The following is a 17,626-nucleotide window of genomic DNA, read 5'->3' as shown; positions in this document are numbered from 1 at the left end:
GTGTTAGAAATCGTGGGGCAAGTCTCATTCACACCATAATGATAACGTATTTTCACATTCATCGAGTATAGAAAGGGATGAAAAATCATTCATTGAGAGCTAAGCATACCTCATACTAGAAGCAAGTTTACATAATCTATGAGTCACCTCTAAAAGTTGTAAAGTATAATAAATTGAGCAAAGCATCGATAGACTAGTAATGAGCTTGTGCAAGCACATATAAGCCTCATGAGATGAGACTACCACCAAGGTGGATAAGGGTCTCCAAATTCTCCTAGTCTTTGAACTATGTCGCCAGCATAGGTTACTAATTAATAGATCCACCTTAGAAAGCTAGGAAGTATTCGGTTTCACTTTGGCCGGTGAACCACCTCTTTTCAGTGTGGGGAAGACACTGGATTTCATGTTAGCTCACATGATCTATGTCTGCTAAATGCTAAAGATTTCTCTAAAAAAGTAAGAAATAAAGAAAGAAAGAACTAGGAAGATGAGAGGTGTTCGGATAGGATTACCAAAGGTGAGGTTAGACTAATTAATTATGTAAGTCATTTTTAGTCATTGCACAGAAAGATCCCAATGGAAGTCTTAAAAGAATATCTTAAGTCAACCTAGCATGTTCAAAGTGAATGTGAGATCAAAGAAGAGGAAATGTAAGATCAAAGAGAACTAAGTAAGCAAAAACATAAGTATGTCAAATCACCAGTGTTCGATAAGAATGAAGTTTTAACAGCTATTGGCTTATGACAATAAAGGGAGCAAAACATAATGACTCATTAATTGGAGTATGAATATATGTCTCAGCATCTTCATATTATGCAAATGATCAAATAATGGGCATATCCAAAAAGATTGGCTTATAAAGACTTCATGCCAAATTTAAAAAGAATGGAAAGAATAACTTGTGAATAGGGTAGCCAAATTATCTACTTAGTCTTTTGGATTACTTACTTGATTCATTATAGAAAAGGGACTACAATGAATCATTTCACTCGTAAAGGAGATCATTGAACTACACAACAAAAAGAAGAAAAGGCTGAAAAATAAACTAAATTTGGGTAGAGGAGCTCTCGGCTTAAGGGAATCAAAATTATTAAATTTTGCTCGAGTTGTTCTAAAATTATGTTCATGATTCCAAGTTCTTATGTTCATATAGAAAATAAGTTGTGTGCTTTAAATGCATCAAAATATGTTATATTCATAGCATGATTCATAAGTAACGAATTAAGAAGTAAAGTGACTTCACTTTCCAAAAATTGCATGTTGCTATTGGAAGAGTTTTCCTTGATCATGCATAGTCCTTATGTGTTTATGTGCATACACCCATACTTATTATAAGTGTGTACTAACGTATATACAATTACTATTGTTATAGGTGCAGTTCCTTGAAGAAGATTAAAGATTAGTTGAAGCTGTTTGGACTAGTACCTATAGACTATGGTAGGTCCTCTTGACTTCGAGGATGCCAACGCTTTATTCTCTATCTTTGGTAGATTAGACATATTTAGTGGATATTGTCCCTAGCGTTTCCTTTCAAACATTTTTTCAAGCTTTCGTATTAAGGACGGGTTGGCAACTATTAATGATATTATGAATTCTTCATTTCAATTGTTCAATCTGTTTATCAATGGTTGTTTATTTTGAGCTGTTTGTATATCACTCTTATGTAAAAATTATATGAAGTCTAAATACACTTCTCCAAAGTTAAAAAGTTTTAAATTTTCCGCTACATTTTGTATGATTGTGATGAAAGCTAAGAAAAGGCTTGTCTGCAATCTCTGAGAGGTTAACGATACCGGTCTCATCTAGAGAGAGTGCTCTCAGGGAGAACCCACATGCTGGCATCATGGCTAGTAGACTGAGATATTTCACCAGGATGAATCCTCCAATCTACTTCGGGTCCATAACCAATGAGGATCCCCAAGAGTTTGTGGACAAGGTCCACAATATTCTCTGTGTTATGGGTGTTAATGAAGAGGAGAAGGCTGAGTAGGCTCCATACCAGCTCAAGGATGTGGCTCAGGTATGGTACAAGATGTGGGTAGATGGTCGAGCACCAGGATAAGTTCCCATCACTTGGGACATTCTCAAGAATGCATTCCTGGAGAAATTCTTTCCTAGAGAGAAGAGAGAGGCTAAGGTTGAGGAGTTCATCAACCTACGTAAGGGAGGTATGTCAGTCAAGGAATACTCCTTCAAGTTTGTTAAATTTTCCAAATATGCTTCTTCCCTGGTGTCCAGTAGTAGGGATGAGATCAGCAGGTTTGTGACTGGTGTATCGGAGGATCTGGAGGAGGAATGTTAGGAAGCCATGTTGCATGATAAAATGGACCTTGATAGGTTGATGGTACATGCACAAAAGGTGGAGGAGAGTATTTGGATGAAGAGAGGCCGAGAAGGCAAGAAGCCTAGGCCCTCGGATCAGACTGGTTATAGTATTGGTAGGAGTTCTTTTGGAGTCCAGGACAAGACCAAGTTCAAGAAGGGGCACCAGAACTCAGGTAATCCTACTCCTTCCAGAAACACTACTGCCAAAGGGGACATATCTGGCCCCATGAAGGGAAATGATAGAAATGCCCAGTGTGACAGAAAGTTGTGTGGTAAGTGTGGTCGTTTGCATGGAGGTGAGTGCATGGTAGGTTCTTATGCCTGCTATGGGTGCGACAAGAGTGGAAATATGATCAGGGACTGCCCACATGTGAAGAATCAGCCCAAGGAAGATACTCACCCTCGGCCTAATCCTACTGCTGCAGTCGAGCCTCCCAAGAGGAACATGTTCTATGCTTTGAAAGGTAGAGAGGAGCAGGAGAAGTCAGGTGATGTGGTCAATAGTAACTTGCATGTCATTACTTTTCCTGTGTATGAATTGTTTGATCCAGGATCCACCTTGTCTTTTGTTACTCCTTTAGTAGCTAGTAAATTTGACTTGCTTCCTGAGATCTTGCATGAACCTTTTCTAGTTAGTACTCCCATAGGACACAATATTAGAGCTGAAAGAGTATATAGAGATTGCTCAATTCTTGATAGAGTTACCTATGCTAACCTAGTAGAATAAACCATGCTTTACTTTTATATAGTTTTGGGTATGGATTGGCTCCATAAATGCTCTGCTACCATAGATTGTCGAAATAGGGTAGTAAGGATTCGGTTTCCTAATAGTTAGAGCTGGAATGGGAAGGGCATAGTTCAAATCCAACAGGCCAAATAGTTTCCCATCTTAAAGCCAATAAGATGTTATCTAACAGGTATTTATACCACTTAGTTAACGTTAATGACTTAGAACATGAAGTTCCTTCCATAGACTCTGTGTCCATAGTGAATGATTTTCAAGATGTCTTTTCAGAGGATTTACCAGGGATCCCTCTTAAATGCGAAATTGACTTTGGTATTGACTTAGATCCCAACACCAAACCAATTTACATTCCTCCCTATAGAAAGTCTCCAACTGAACTCAAAGAGTTGATCAACTTCAAGGTTGAAGTTTCTTCTCTAAAATAGATCTTCGTTCACGGTATCACCATCTTAGAGTGAGACAAGAAGACATTCCTAAGACTGTCTTTTGTACTAGGTATGGTCATTACGAGTTTCTTGTCATGTCATTTGGTCTCACTAACGCACCAGCCTCGTTTATGGACCTTATAAATAGGGTTTTCTGTGAATACCTTGATTATTTTGTCATAGTATTTATAGATGACATCCTGATATACTCTAAGACCAGAGAAGATCATGAATAACATTTGAGAATGACATTGCAAGTACTCGGGGAACATCAGTTGTATGAAAAAATCAGCAAAATATGAGTTTTGGCTAAGATCTGTGACCGTCATGTGGTGTTTGCCCAGGGTGTAGAGGTTGATCCGAAAAAGATTGAGTCACTAAAGAACAGGCTGAGACCTCTTACTCCTACAGACAATGGCGTTTCTTGGGTTTGGCTAATTACTATCACAGGTTTATTGAGGGCTTTTACGTTGTTGCTGCTCCATTGACAACTTTAAAAAGAAGAAGGCAAAGTTTGAGTGGTTTGGAACTTGTAAAAGAGCTTCCAAGAACTCAAAGACTGATCACTACAGCCCTAGTCCTCGCATTACAGAGGAGTGGTGATGGGTATCTGGTGTACTGTGATGCTTCTCGCGTAGGTATGGGATGTGTTCTTATGCAGAATGGCAAGGTGATTGCATATGCATCAAGACAGTTGAAAATCCACAAGAAGCATTGCCCTACCCATGATCTTGAGTTAGCTGTTGTGGTATTTGCGTTAAAACTTTGGAGACATTACTTATATGGTGTATATGTAGATGTATTTACTGGCCCCCGAAGTCTTTAGTATGTTTTTACACATAGAGAATTGAATCTCCGTCAGAGATGATGACTAGAGCTACTCAAGGATTATGACATGAGTGTCCACTATCACCCAGGTAAGGACAATGTACTGGCCAATACTTTGAGCCGATTGAGCATTGGCAGTGTGTCTTATATTGATGATGAAAAGAAGGAGCTGGTTAAAGAGGTACACCAATTGGCTAGGTTAGGTGTACGGCTAGAAGGTACACCAAGTGGGGGTGTTTCAGTTCATTCCAGTTCTAAATCCTCATTTGTTATAGATGTTAAAGCTAAGCAGCATCTCGACCCAGTACTCATGGAGTTGACAGACTCAATATTGAGTAAGCTGAATGAATCATTCTCCGTAGAGGGGGATGGTGTGCTTGGATACTAGGGCAGATTGTGTGTGCCCAATATTGATAATTTGAGACCTAATATTACTGAGGCTCATGGCTCCAGGTATTCCATTCATCCAGGTTCCACCAAGATGTATTAGGATCTCAAGGAGATCTATTGGTGGGAAGGTATGAAGCGACATATTTCTAAGTTTGTGGAGGGGTGCCCCAATTTCCAACAGGTTAAGTCCGAACACCTTAAGCCTGGAGGTCTTACCAGTCGATTGAGATCCCAATATGGAAGTGGGAGGCTATTAATATGGACTTTGTGGTTAGTCTGCCCAGGACCAGGAAATTGCATGATTCCATTTGGGCCATTGTTGACAGAATGACTAAGTCTGCTCACTTCATTCATGTGAAGTCTACTTACAGGGTCAAAGATTATGGCAAGTTGTATATTAATGAGATAGTGATGTAGCATGGGATCCCTTTATCTATCATTTTAGATAGGGGATCCCAGTTCACTTCTTACTTTTGCAGATCTTTTCAAAAGACCTTAGGTACACAGGTCAAGCTTAGTACTGCTTTTCATCCTCAGAAGGATGGACAACCAGAGCGTACAATTTAGACCCTTGAAGACATGTTGAGAGAATGTGTTATTGAATTCAAGGGGAGTTGGGATGATCACTTCCCACTGATTGAGTTCTCCTATGATAATAGCTACCATTCCAGTACTGGGATGGCACCTTTTGAAGCACTGTATGGTAGGAGATGTAAGTCCCCCAGTTGGGTGGTTTGAGGCAGGAGAGTCTTCCATCCTTGGCCGTAAGATCATACATGAGGTTATGGAAAAGGTGAGAATGATCAGGGATAGATTGCATACTGCTTACAGTCGTCAAAAATCCAATGCTGATAATAGGAAGAGGGCTCTTGAATGCGAGGTAGGTGATCAAATCTAGCTGAAGATATCACCCATGAAAGGGGTGATGAGGTTTGGTAAGTAAGGGAAGTTGAGTCCAAGGTATATAGGTCATTATGAGGTCTTACAGCGAGTAGGGAATGTTTCCTATGAACTGAAGTTTCCAAAGGACTTGGCTTCTGTTAATCCAGTGTTTCATGTTACGATGCTTACGAAGTGTCTAGGTGATCCAGCATCCATCCTACCTGTTGAGGGGTTACGATTCAATGAGAACCTTTCTTATGAAGAGGTCCCAATTGAAATTTTAGATCGCCAAGTGAAGCAGCTGAGGAACAAGGAGGTTGCCACCGTAAAGGTGTTATAGAGGAACCACCTTGTTGAGGGAGCAACATGGGAGGCCGAGGACGACATGAGATCTCATTACCCTCAGTTGTTTAGTTCTTGAGGTTATATATACTCTTCCTAAGTCTAATTTTGTTTATGAAACTCTAAATTTTAGTGCATTAGTCATTTTTGGTGTTTTAAGTCCATAATTGTGTGTTTCATTTTTGCAGTATATGAGTTAATATGAGTTCATGCTTGCATTCATGTTGTTGTTTTGTATAGCGTTGACATGATTTTTGTGTCCCATGAGTTGTGATGTGCATTAAGATAAAGTGAGATTGAGAAGGAAGTTCCTCTATCTCAGATATAAAGCTTCAGATAAGTTTTGAGTAATATGCATCATATAAAGTAAGTTGTGAATAATATATTCACAAAGAGTAAAGTTTCAAGTATATTGATGTGTTTTTCGAAAATAACCTCTTTGATTCAAAATGATATGTAGTGTCATTCGGGGACGAGTGTTCCTAAGGGGAGGAATAATGTAACATTCCAGAAAATGTACTTGTCTAGTGAAGATTTTCTTAGGTTTTAAGAATATGTATTGGGGTACATAGTCATCCCAATGCGCAATATTAAGTAATATTAGGCATGTTAGAGAATATTGGCTTAAGGGTGTTAGCCAATTTCTATGTGTTAACAAGTAACTTAAGATATACTTTATGTTCAAATGCTCCAATCCAAGTTTGTTTATGAATTGTACCTGCAATGAAGACCATAAGGTAAAATAATTTATTTCATAGCTTACACACATTAGGTGCGACACATCCAAGTATCAATCCTAGGTACCATAGCACAAGATCATTTAAATTGATCATGTAGATTAATCAGTGCCCAAGGACATAGTGAGGATCCTTGGGACATGAAGTGCGCAGCAACACATGTGCTATCGACTAAGAGACGAAACGACCAAGCCTAACCAAATTCGGTTAGGGCGGTTAAGGGGTAGGCGTGCATCAGGTCAAGCCACGTGGGGCCTACCTTCCTAACCAACCTTAGGCTCTAACTAAATTACCTAACTATCTATACAACCTAGGACTAACTTAAATAAACTAACTAGTGTGCCCGAAAACCTAAGACCTAACCTGGTGACACTGGTAGAGTAGCTAACTAAAGAAACATCCTAGTACCTAACCTAGGATGGCCAAAGGGGTTGGTTATGGACCTAGTGACTTGGGGTACTTTAGTAATTACCCTAGGTCACTTAATTAATTAAATTAGCAACTTAAATAATTAATTAAAAATCATGGTCAAACCTGAACCCTTAGAAAATTTTCAAAATTTGGCTACGTCAAATGCTCTCTTACTTTTATTCAATTTAGGAGGGGTGTTTTGGTAATTAGCTGATTGATTTATTAAATTAAGTTAATTAGCCTAAGTTGAATTAGTCAATATTCAGTTCCTAAGACTTAGCCTTGCGTTTAACTAGGTAAGGAACTCTCGACTGAAAAACAGTGAAGAAATGTGAGAAAAATACTCTCGGTTCTCCTTAGACAATTTCAAGGCAATTCTTCAAGATTTTCGTGCAAAGTATAGTGTGATATGCGTAGATTCAATTCTACAATAAGGTATGGGTTTTCTCTCTTGGATTCCTTTCCCTAGGAGGCTTTTGAAACATTTGAAATTCAAGAAAACCGAAACTAGGATTTCCCGATGAAATTGTCGAATGTCCATCTCCCTAGTTCTCCCTTTTTCCAATTCTAGTAGTATGTATAATGCAAATCTCGAGCATGTTGTTGGTATGTAGTGCTAACTGATCATTATGTGTATGTTTCTGTGATTTGATAATGTCGACTGAGACCTATAGGTTAGATCCGTATGATTAATGCCTAATTGTGTTCGAGAAGATGAAATTTTTATAAGTCGTTTAGGAAAAATTTAGTTTACTGTTGAAAGGAATGAAGGTTTCGATTACTGTTTGTGTTTTACAGTAGATATGTTTGTAAGTGTTTGGAATGCAATGTTTCCAAGAAGAAATAAGAATAAGAATCAAATCTAGTTAATGAATCTTCAATGCCAAATCAACTTTATAGCTTGGGCAAACTAAGCACTGAATTGTTTATATGAGTTAATCAAATGTTAAAAGTTGGCTTGCTTAAAATGATGAGATTACTATAGTATATACCTGAATTTAATTGACTTGGCTAGTGATAATATCATGACAAGTGTTTAGTGAAAGTTTGGTTTATGCCAATAAATTAGATAGTAATATTATTTCCAAATATGATATAGCGTTGGCCAATGACTAAGTCGTACTAATCTTATATGACCAATGTAAATTAAGATGTTCTTGTAAGGCCAAATACATGTTAAAGATTGACTTGACATGTTGTAACTCAATGAATTCATAACCTAGGGTATGCCAATGATTGGGACAACTTCCAACATACCCTATCTAAATAAAATTGTGAACATAGTAGCACATTGAATAAAAACTTATAACTTTCATAAAGAATGGTACAAGAATACCAAATAACATTGAACAAGATAATGTGAGTAATGAAAGAACTAAAAACTTATGAGTTATGAAATTGACCTAGAATGGGGTGTTAAAAAGAAGGGAGACAAGTCTCACTTGCACCTAAACAATAATGTTAAAGATACTCACATAAGAGGGTGTTACAAATCGTGATATAAGTCTCATTCACACCATAATCATAAAGTAATTTCACATTCATCGAGTATAGAAAGGGATGACAAGTCATCCATTGAGCTAAGCATACCTCATACTAGAAGCAAGCTTGCATAATGTATGAGTCAACTCTAAAAGTTGTAAAGTATAATAAATTGAGCAAAGCACCGATAGACTAGTAATGAGCTTGTGCAAGCACATGTAAGCCTCATGAGATAAGACTACCACCAAGGTGGATAAGGGTCTCCAAATTCTCCTAGTCTTTGAACTATGTCGCTAGCATAGGTTACTAGCTAGTGGATCCACCTAAGAAAGCTAGGAAGTGTTCGGTTTCACTTTGGCCGGTGAACCACCTCTTTTCAGTGTAGAGAAGACACTGAATTTCATGTTAGCTCACATGATCTATGTCGGTTAAATGCTAAAAAATTCTCTAAGAAAGTAAGTAAGAAAGAAAAAAATAACTAGGAAGATGAAGGGTGTTCGGATAGGATGACCAAAGGGTGAGGTTAGACTAAGTAATGATATAAGTCATTCTTAGTCATTGCACAGAAAGATTCCAATGGAAGTCTTAAAAGAATATCCTAAGTCAATAGCATGTTCAAAGTGAACGTGCTATCAAGGAAGAAGAAAGGTAAGTTCAAAGAGAAATAAGTAAGTAAAAGCATAAGTATATCAAATCATCAGTTTTCGATAAGAATTAAATTTTAACAGTTATTGGCTTATGCCAATGAAGGGAGCAAAACATAATGACTCATCAACTGGAGTATGAATATACGCCCCAACATCTTCATATTATGCAAATGATCAAATAATGGGCATAGCCAAAAAGATTGGCTTATAAAGACTTCATTCCATATTTAACAAGAATGGAAAGAATAACTTGTGAGTAGGGTAGCCAAATCATCTCCTTAGTCTTTTGGAATTACTTTGGTTCATTGTAGAAATGGGACTACAATGAATCATTACACTCGTAAGTAAAACATAGGATCAAAGGAGATCATTGAACTACACAACAAAAAGAAAAAAAGACTGAAAAGTAAACCAAGTGTGGGGAGAGGAGCCCTCGGCCTAAGGGAGCAAAATTATTAAATTTTCCTCGAGTTGTTCTAAAATTATGTTCATGATTCCAAGGTCTTGTGTTCATATAGAAAATGATTTGTGTGCTTTAAATGCATGAAAATATGTCATATTCATAGCATGATTCATAAATAACGAATTAAGAAAGTAAAGTGACATCACTTTTCAAAAATGGCATATTGCTATAGGAAGAGCTTTCCTTGACCATGCATAGTCCTTATGTGTTTATGTGCATACACTCATACTTAGTACAAGTGTGTATACAATTACTATTTCTATAAGTGCAGGTCCTTGAAGAAGATTGAAGATTAGATGAAGTTGTTTGGACTAGTACCTCCAGACTTTGGTAGGTCCTCTTGAGTTCGAGGATGCCTACGCTTTATTCTCTAGTTTTAGTAGATTAGACATAGTTAGTGGATATTGTCTCTAGCATTTTCTTTCAAAAATTTGTTCAAGCTTTCGTAATAAGGCTGGTTTGAAAACTATTAATGATATTATGAATTCTTCATTTCAGTTGTTCAATGGTGAATAGATGGTTGTTTATTTTGAGTTGTTAGTATATCACTCTTATGCAAAAATTATATGAAGTCTAAGTACACTTCAACAAAGTTAAAAATTTAAAATTTTTCCGCTAAATTTAACTATATGATTGTGATAAAAGCTAAGCAGAGGCTTGTCAGCGACCTCTGAGAGATTAACGACGCCGATCTCATCTAGGGTCTAGGACCCGGGTGTGACATACAAGCCAAATATGCTATCAAACTAAACTCGACGTACTGAACTCAATGAAACCATCAAAACATGAATCTGGGTCTCCTTTACCCGAAACTTATGAAAGTCTCAATAAACTAATATAATGCTTAAAAAGACCAAACTTCCATTGAACCTCCAAAATAATAAACAAAAACCTCATCTATGCCTATTATCCTAAATCCATGGAACCATCAAAAATTTGATCCGAGCATCTGAATTTCGAACATTGACCAAAGTCAATCCAAAGACTAAAATCATAACAACTTGAAAATGAGGATCTCAAATCAGTAAAACATTTCAGAATCAGAAAACGACGACACTGTACGATCAAATACCTCGTTTTGAAGCTGATGGAGCTGATGAAATTTCAATCAGAGACTCAAAACTTCGGACTATTACTAAAAACACCTTTAAACAACTTAAGCCTTTCCACTCATAATTTTCAAACTTTTCAAACAAATTTTAAACTTAACTTCATAAACTCGGCTTAAATAATGACTTAGGACAATTATGAGAAGGGGTAAAATGATAATTTTATTAAAAAAAATGACCTTCCGGGTGATTAAATGTAGTTGAATATCAACGACACCCTTCACCGTTTTGATTTTGGCTTAGTACTTTGAATTTAGAGCTATACCGGAAACTAATTTGGTTGAGCTAGATAGTGTTCTCTCTCCCTTCATGTATATTTTATTTCATGACACAAAAATAAGTAGGTTTAATTTTATTAGGAGCATTGCATATTCTGCAATTTTAATGAATTGTAAATAGTTTAAGTAGAGTCTTATAACTCATACGTTAGAGGAGAATTTAGAAAAGAAATAATAAAAATGGATATTTAAATTTTATGCTTTTACAGCATAATGTCAATGAGTTTTAATGATTTTCTCTTCTTCTTTTTTATAATTTTTTTTTGTTTATTTTTAATATTTCCAATTTTATCTATGAACAAATTTGAATGTAACAAGAAAACATCAATTTTATCTAGTCGAAGACCTTTGGGTAAAAATAAAATAAAATTTGAGACCTTTAATTATCCAATGGGAGATTAGTATATCATTGTTACATTATAATAAGTTATAATATTGAGTTTATAGGAAACTATACTATATAGATAGCTAGACAAGGGACAACCGCTTAACGACATCCAGGTATGATTGATTATGTGTTTGGTATCAACCAAAATATTTTTTTAAAAAAATAATTTTTAATTTTTTTGGATTGATTAATTTTTTTTAGAAAAATCATGTTTCAAGAAAGCCTCGTGAGATATGATCATTATTACTCCATTAATGATCATTTTAGTGAATTCGTGTAATTTATGTATGAGAATTTATCTATTATTTTCAGTTTTCAATCGGATGTGTACCAACTATTTTCTACATATTCAAAATATAGAGTTGAATCGATAAATATTTACTTATAACTAATTTAAAATTAAAATCACCATTTAAATTAAAATCAATGTCGAATTCTAGATATTCAAACAAAATATAAACTAAAGCGAAAGAATACAAAATGAAACTCACAAGATGTCCTTAGATTATATATAATTTGCGCAAACAAAGAAAATTGATATGCGCAAATAAAAAAGTTAATTCATCAAAATTGAGACATGAAGAAAGAACCTTATTTTATTTTGAAATGGTAAAATAAATAAAAAAAAACTACATTATCCACCCAAATCAAAAAAATGTCACAAGGTTCTGCTAAAGTATACAAAGAAGTGACACGATGACAATTACATGGCATTTTATTGTACAACCATAGTTATTTAAATTAAAAACACAAGACGATGAAACAAAACAAAACAAGAAAAATCTTGGTTTTTACAATCTTGGACTTCCAACCAAAACCAAAATCTTTCCAAACTTGTCTATTGGATGATAAAATTCTACAGTATGATTTTTTCTAAAATTGGCAATTTTTTATCATATGGTACTTTAATATTCTTTTTATAGAGTCCTAGCCTATCAGCACTCAACTTTGTCATGTAGGTAGATTTCTTGTATTCTTGCCATGTAAATTCCTTGTACAAACTTTCTTCTCCTTCTTCCATTAAAGATGATAAAGGCAGTATTTTTTCATTCAAAGGAGGCCCACCAAAATAAATCATTGACAATCTTGACTTTACACTGTTTGCCAAGACTCTATGTTTTACACTCTTAAACCTTCCATTAGTCAGTACCTGCCATAAAAACATGCACAAACAAATTAAAATTAATCAACCACGAAATTCCAATTTGTGAAAAAATAACACCTTTTGTTATAGATTAATGCTATTTGTACAATCAATAGTTTTTGAAAAATTGGAGAAACTAAATAGGAAAATCTGAAAAATGATATTTTTAGTATGGACAAATTAAAAGTACACGGTTTGATCATCTTTTATCATGAAATTTGAAAATTGGAGAAACAAAAACAGTTTGTTTTTCAAATTTTTGCAATAAAACATGGATGTTACGCCTACACACTTGTTATTTTCAAAAGTAAAAAAAAAAATGTTTAGCAATGAAAACAAACTGAAGTTGTTTTACACTTTTTGTTGAAAAAAAAAAAGGTAAAAAACTCCTTTCTGTTGTTATTTAAATTTTTCAAAACTATGAAATTTTTCATGTATACAAAATTCCAAAAAAAAAAATAAAAATCACATGAAAAATGTTGGTACTAGCTAGTTGTAATTATTACCTGCAGAGAATCTCCAACAATGATGAAAAATGAGTGCTCATCAGGTGGAACTGAGACCCATGTACCATCTTTAAGTGATATTTGGAGTCCAGTTGTATTGTTAGACCTTATAATTGATATTACTTGTGGATCTGTATGCTCACCAAAACCAATAAAATTTCTACCACCTTTCAAATATGCTTCAATTTCTGTGCATGGTGGATAATGGTTTATCCTAAAACAAGAGTCACTCTTTTCATTCTTTAGCATCCTACTCAGCACATTTTTTGGCTCAATATTCAAACCATCTGCTATCTTTTCTAGTACAACACATGCTATATTTCTAACGGATGTCACGTATTTATTCAGACCATACCTATAGAATATAAACACAAGAACGTCAAAAAATAATCGAAAATATTATTGATCCTTCTGAAATTAAGAAGAAAAAAAACTATATAAATACAAAACAAAGCCAATGAAATTGCCTCTTTTTCTTAATATAATTATAATGGTTTACTCGATAACGACTACTGATGATCAAAGTATAAAAAATTATACCTAAAAAAAAAAATCAACTTTTTCATATAATAAAAATTTAAATCACACGTGTAACTATATGACTTTAGAATAACAAGTTAATCAAATCAAATCTTACTTGCTTGTATAATTGAAAAGATCACCGATATTCAGAATATTTACTAAAAGAATAGGTATAGTCGGTGACAGATTTGCCAACAGCACTATAGTAAAAAGTAAGAAATGTTCTTTAAAAGTCTAAAATGCCTATTTCTGTTTCAATTTAAGTATCACAGCTGAAATATATTGAAAAATTATTTCAAAAATAGATCTCAATTTTTAAAAAAAACAATGAAATCTCAACATGACAAGACAGACACAAAAAAAAAAAAAATAGAAATAGAGGGAGTATATATATATCAAAAGTTGTAGAAATTACCAGAAAAGATGAGGAGTTTGAGGAATGGTGACGGATTTATCCGAGACGAGTCCATCGTTTAGCGGCAATAGAAGATATTCAACCCAACCGACATCGCCAAGTGAGCCAATTCTCTTGTTACCATAACCGTAAGGGGAAGCAGGACCGGCTTTGTCCTTGTCACACTGTGGTAAATCAAACAACTGTACTGCATCACTTTCCAATTTAATTATCGTTTCATCAGGAACACCGTGATTGATGATCTTAAAGAATCCGAATTCTTCACATGCTTTTGTTATAAGGAATTTAGCATTTGGATCTAACATGTCAATCACTGGAATAACACTACTACTATTATTATTACCAGAGGTAGATTTGCATGTTCTAAATAAGTTTGAAGAATTTGGAAGAATTGGTTCATAAGATGAAACCACCATTTTCGAAAACAAGATTTTTTTGATGAATTGGGAATTTTCTTTTCTTGTTGTTATTGTAATGCATGAGAGCAAGGCGTTACAAACTATTTATAGTGTACAAAGGAAAGCCATCTGGGGTTAGTGATGACAGATGTTCTCTTCGATTTGCTACGCAGTTTATGCCATCTGGACATCCGTTTTTTTCTTTAATTAAAAAATAAATATATTCTAAACTATTATAAATGATATATAGATATCATGCGTCGTATTTTTAGATTATTTATATTTTTCTCATACAAAAATTAGAAGATTTACATATTTTATACTATCGGACATACATGTGTTATAATCTTATTCATCGCTCAACCTTTAGTAAATATCATATCAACGTATAAGATTGTGCCATGTATTTTTATTTAGTTATCCTTTAGAGTAAAGAACATTTAGGCTTTAATTTTTGCACGATAAGAACATCAACATCCTAAAATTATAAAAGAAAAAAAATATCAACATATTATTTATAATATTCGGAATATATATATCATTGTTTTTCACTATTTTTTTTTAAAAAAAAGGAAAGAAATATGACAAATTAAAGAGGACAAAAAGGGATTTTTTTTTTATACTGTCACGTAAATGTTGCTATTTTTTTATTTTTTGGTCATGCTAGTCTAGTAACATTGAAGACCTGTAATGTAGACCAAGAATAAATCCTGTAAGGGTTGTTTCGTTGATTACGTAGATATTAGATATAGTGCTTGTGTCAGCATAAATTTAATATATGTTATTTTTAGAAAAAGTTTTTTGACAAAGATGAAAATTTGGAGTAATCAATTGTTTTAAAAATATTTATGAGTTGCTAGTTATTATGATTTGTAATATATTTTATCATATTTTTATTTAAGATTATTACTTTATTTATTCCACGTTACTTGGTAAAAATAAAATTTTAAAAACTAAATACTAATTTAGTATATTTAAAATCATTAATTACTACATCATCCTCTCCTTATATAAAGCAATAAAATAAAAATCCTAGAGAAGAAAATATTGAAATTATCGACCTACCCTAGAGATACAAACAAACATGTTGACGAAGTCTTACGTGCGTGTAGTCTCTTCTAATATGCGCAGTAATATATAATTTAATTTCAGTAACATTTTTGCATATATAATACAAAGTTTAAGTGGTTAAATACGAAAACATGATTATAGTTTTACTAATAATGCAATATGTAATCGCCCTCATAACAAAAAGAAAAAAGTAAGCCATATATCTAAAGTTTCATTTGGTTAAGAGTTTAAATAATACTAATAATAATTTGAAATTCTATTACTAATGTGTATTTCATTAGTTGTAGAAATAACTTAATCTATGATATTGAATATATCGCAATACAAAATTAGTCTGTGAGGATATCCCACAATAAAAATTATTGAAATTCTATAGAAAATCGAGCAAAATTTTCTCTATTTTTGGGCATATTAAAAAAGATGCCTCAATTAATAGTTAATCAGATATACAATGGCCAAATCAATCAAGATCTTCATCAACTATCATTCACAACACAATATAAGCTATATCCATCTTCGAGTACATGAAAAAATGCAATACTAATCTCAAGATTATAATCATGGAAGAATATTTCTAACTCTAATTAAAATGATTATAGAGTGAATCTAAGAGTTTGAATAAAATCATAAAAGGCGTTCACACTAAATATCTAGTGGGAGAGCAAACTATCAACTGACATACAACCAACAAAATAACTAGGAAAACAATTTTTCAAGCCTTTCAAACAAATGTTCAAAACCAGAAAGTGGAAGTTAGAAATATTCATGACATAACCCTCCTAAAACCTGAATGTCATGTACTAAAGCATTAACATAATCTGGAATATGGTAATGCAACCTTAGAAATAAAGCAGATTAAATCCGAAAAATGGGTTAGAATAGAAAGATGAATTAATGGATGCCCAGAGGAAGCACTCACAATTGGATTTAGAAAACACTAGAGTCACAACTAAGACTGGTCAACGGAATGGGACGTTATCGGTACCGTTTCAGGTACCGTTCCGATTCGTTCCAGTTCGTCCCGTTTCAGTAGCCTACGGGACGAGACGAGATAGTCTGAACCGGTACACGGAATGGGACGGAACCGTGATATCGTACTGGTGTACCGATACCGGTTCATCCCGGTTCCGGTCCGGTCCGGTACAATTTCGATTCAATTTACTTAATATATATTAATTTTTTTATAGTTTATATTTTATATGATTTATATTTATATTTTCTATAAATTATATTATATATTTTACCAAGACCAAAAGTTGATTACAATCAATCCATGACTGAGTTAGAAAGAGGATTTACGGGACTATACAACTATTAGTATTACATTCGAGACTTAGTTGAAACAGAACCCTTCCTAGAAGGTGGCTGCGTAAACTATGTACTCTACTAATAGTTGTAAATTGAAATTGTAATTTGTTACAAATTTAAATAAATTAAATTGATACTTTTTAATTTTTATAATTGTTTTATCCTTATTTCAATTTAATTTTTTTAAAATTACAAATTTTATTTATTTAATATTTACAAGACACAAGTTATAAATATAACTTATAAAATAATATAAATGAATATAAGTAATAACTTATAAAGTATAAACTTCAAAAGATTTAAATTTTGAAAACTTTATTAGACTTTACTTGCAAACTTAACAATAAAAAAAATTAATAAAATATTTTTAAAATAAACTTAAGTAAAAAATTATAGTATAAATTTAAAAACTATTAATTTATACTTAGCAAAAAAATTATATTTTCGTAATCCAAAAAATAGCGTCCCGTTTATCCCGTCCCGTTTATCCTATTCCGATCCGTTCCGATTCGTTCCGGGTCCATCCCGGTATATAGTGGAACGGGACGGAATCGATTATTCATCCCGGTAATTCCAGTCCGATTCATTCCGGTATCGAACAACATACCGATCAACAGGTTCCGTTCCGGTCCGGTACCGGTTCCGGTCCGTTGAGGTCGCGAAGCAGCCACTACAATATGTCATTTATTCAATAAAGAAACACCAAGTGCAAAAGAAGAACATAAAAACTATAGTATACTGATTGAATCACCCTCCTATTCCAAATATATAAAATACAAACAAAATAGCATTAACTTAGTAAGACAAGAC

At 33.8% G+C, this 17,626-nt stretch overlaps 2 protein-coding genes across 2 annotated transcripts; one reads left to right on the top strand and one right to left on the bottom strand.

The window, feature by feature from the left end:
• Nucleotides 1-4,390: 4,390 nt before the first annotated feature.
• Nucleotides 4,391-5,935, top strand: LOC138337808 (uncharacterized). Its single transcript, XM_069288237.1, has 6 exons — nucleotides 4,391-4,694; nucleotides 4,777-4,841; nucleotides 4,933-5,105; nucleotides 5,193-5,269; nucleotides 5,373-5,593; nucleotides 5,702-5,935. Exons 1-6 carry the CDS (start codon nucleotides 4,391-4,393, stop codon nucleotides 5,933-5,935), a joined length of 1,074 nt encoding a protein of 357 aa, XP_069144338.1.
• A 6,088-nt stretch (nucleotides 5,936-12,023) lies between these two features.
• On the bottom strand, nucleotides 12,024-14,529 carry LOC101260363 (gibberellin 2-beta-dioxygenase-like). The gene is made up of 3 exons (XM_010326452.4): nucleotides 14,040-14,529; nucleotides 13,103-13,457; nucleotides 12,024-12,602 (listed from the first exon to the last, which is right to left on the bottom strand). The coding sequence occupies exons 1-3, from the start codon at nucleotides 14,453-14,455 to the stop codon at nucleotides 12,309-12,311; spliced, it is 1,065 nt and encodes a 354-aa protein (XP_010324754.1). The 5' UTR covers nucleotides 14,456-14,529; the 3' UTR covers nucleotides 12,024-12,308.
• Between the last annotated feature and the right edge of the window lie 3,097 nt (nucleotides 14,530-17,626).

Source organism: Solanum lycopersicum, chromosome 8 (assembly GCF_036512215.1).
Source record: "Solanum lycopersicum chromosome 8, SLM_r2.1".
NCBI classification, from domain to species: Eukaryota; Viridiplantae; Streptophyta; class Magnoliopsida; order Solanales; family Solanaceae; genus Solanum; species Solanum lycopersicum.
Note: the sequence above shows the minus strand (reverse complement) of the source record. Positions and strands in the feature narration are given on the sequence as shown.

Excerpts from the sequence above, each read along its gene's own strand:
- LOC138337808 (XM_069288237.1), top strand. The coding sequence starts at position 4,391 with ATGAGTGTCCACTATCACCCAGGTAAGGACAATGTACTGGCCAATACT. Across the intron at positions 4,695-4,776 it reads ATTCTCCGTAGAGGGGGATG|GTATTCCATTCATCCAGGTT; the intron begins GTGTGCTTGGAT and ends TCATGGCTCCAG. Across the intron at positions 5,594-5,701 it reads AGAGGGCTCTTGAATGCGAG|CGAGTAGGGAATGTTTCCTA; the intron begins GTAGGTGATCAA and ends GAGGTCTTACAG.
- LOC101260363 (XM_010326452.4), bottom strand. The coding sequence starts at position 14,455 with ATGGTGGTTTCATCTTATGAACCAATTCTTCCAAATTCTTCAAACTTA. Across the intron at positions 13,458-14,039 it reads CAAACTCCTCATCTTTTCTG|GTATGGTCTGAATAAATACG; the intron begins GTAATTTCTACA and ends TATATTCTATAG. Across the intron at positions 12,603-13,102 it reads TTGTTGGAGATTCTCTGCAG|GTACTGACTAATGGAAGGTT; the intron begins GTAATAATTACA and ends TTTTTATGGCAG.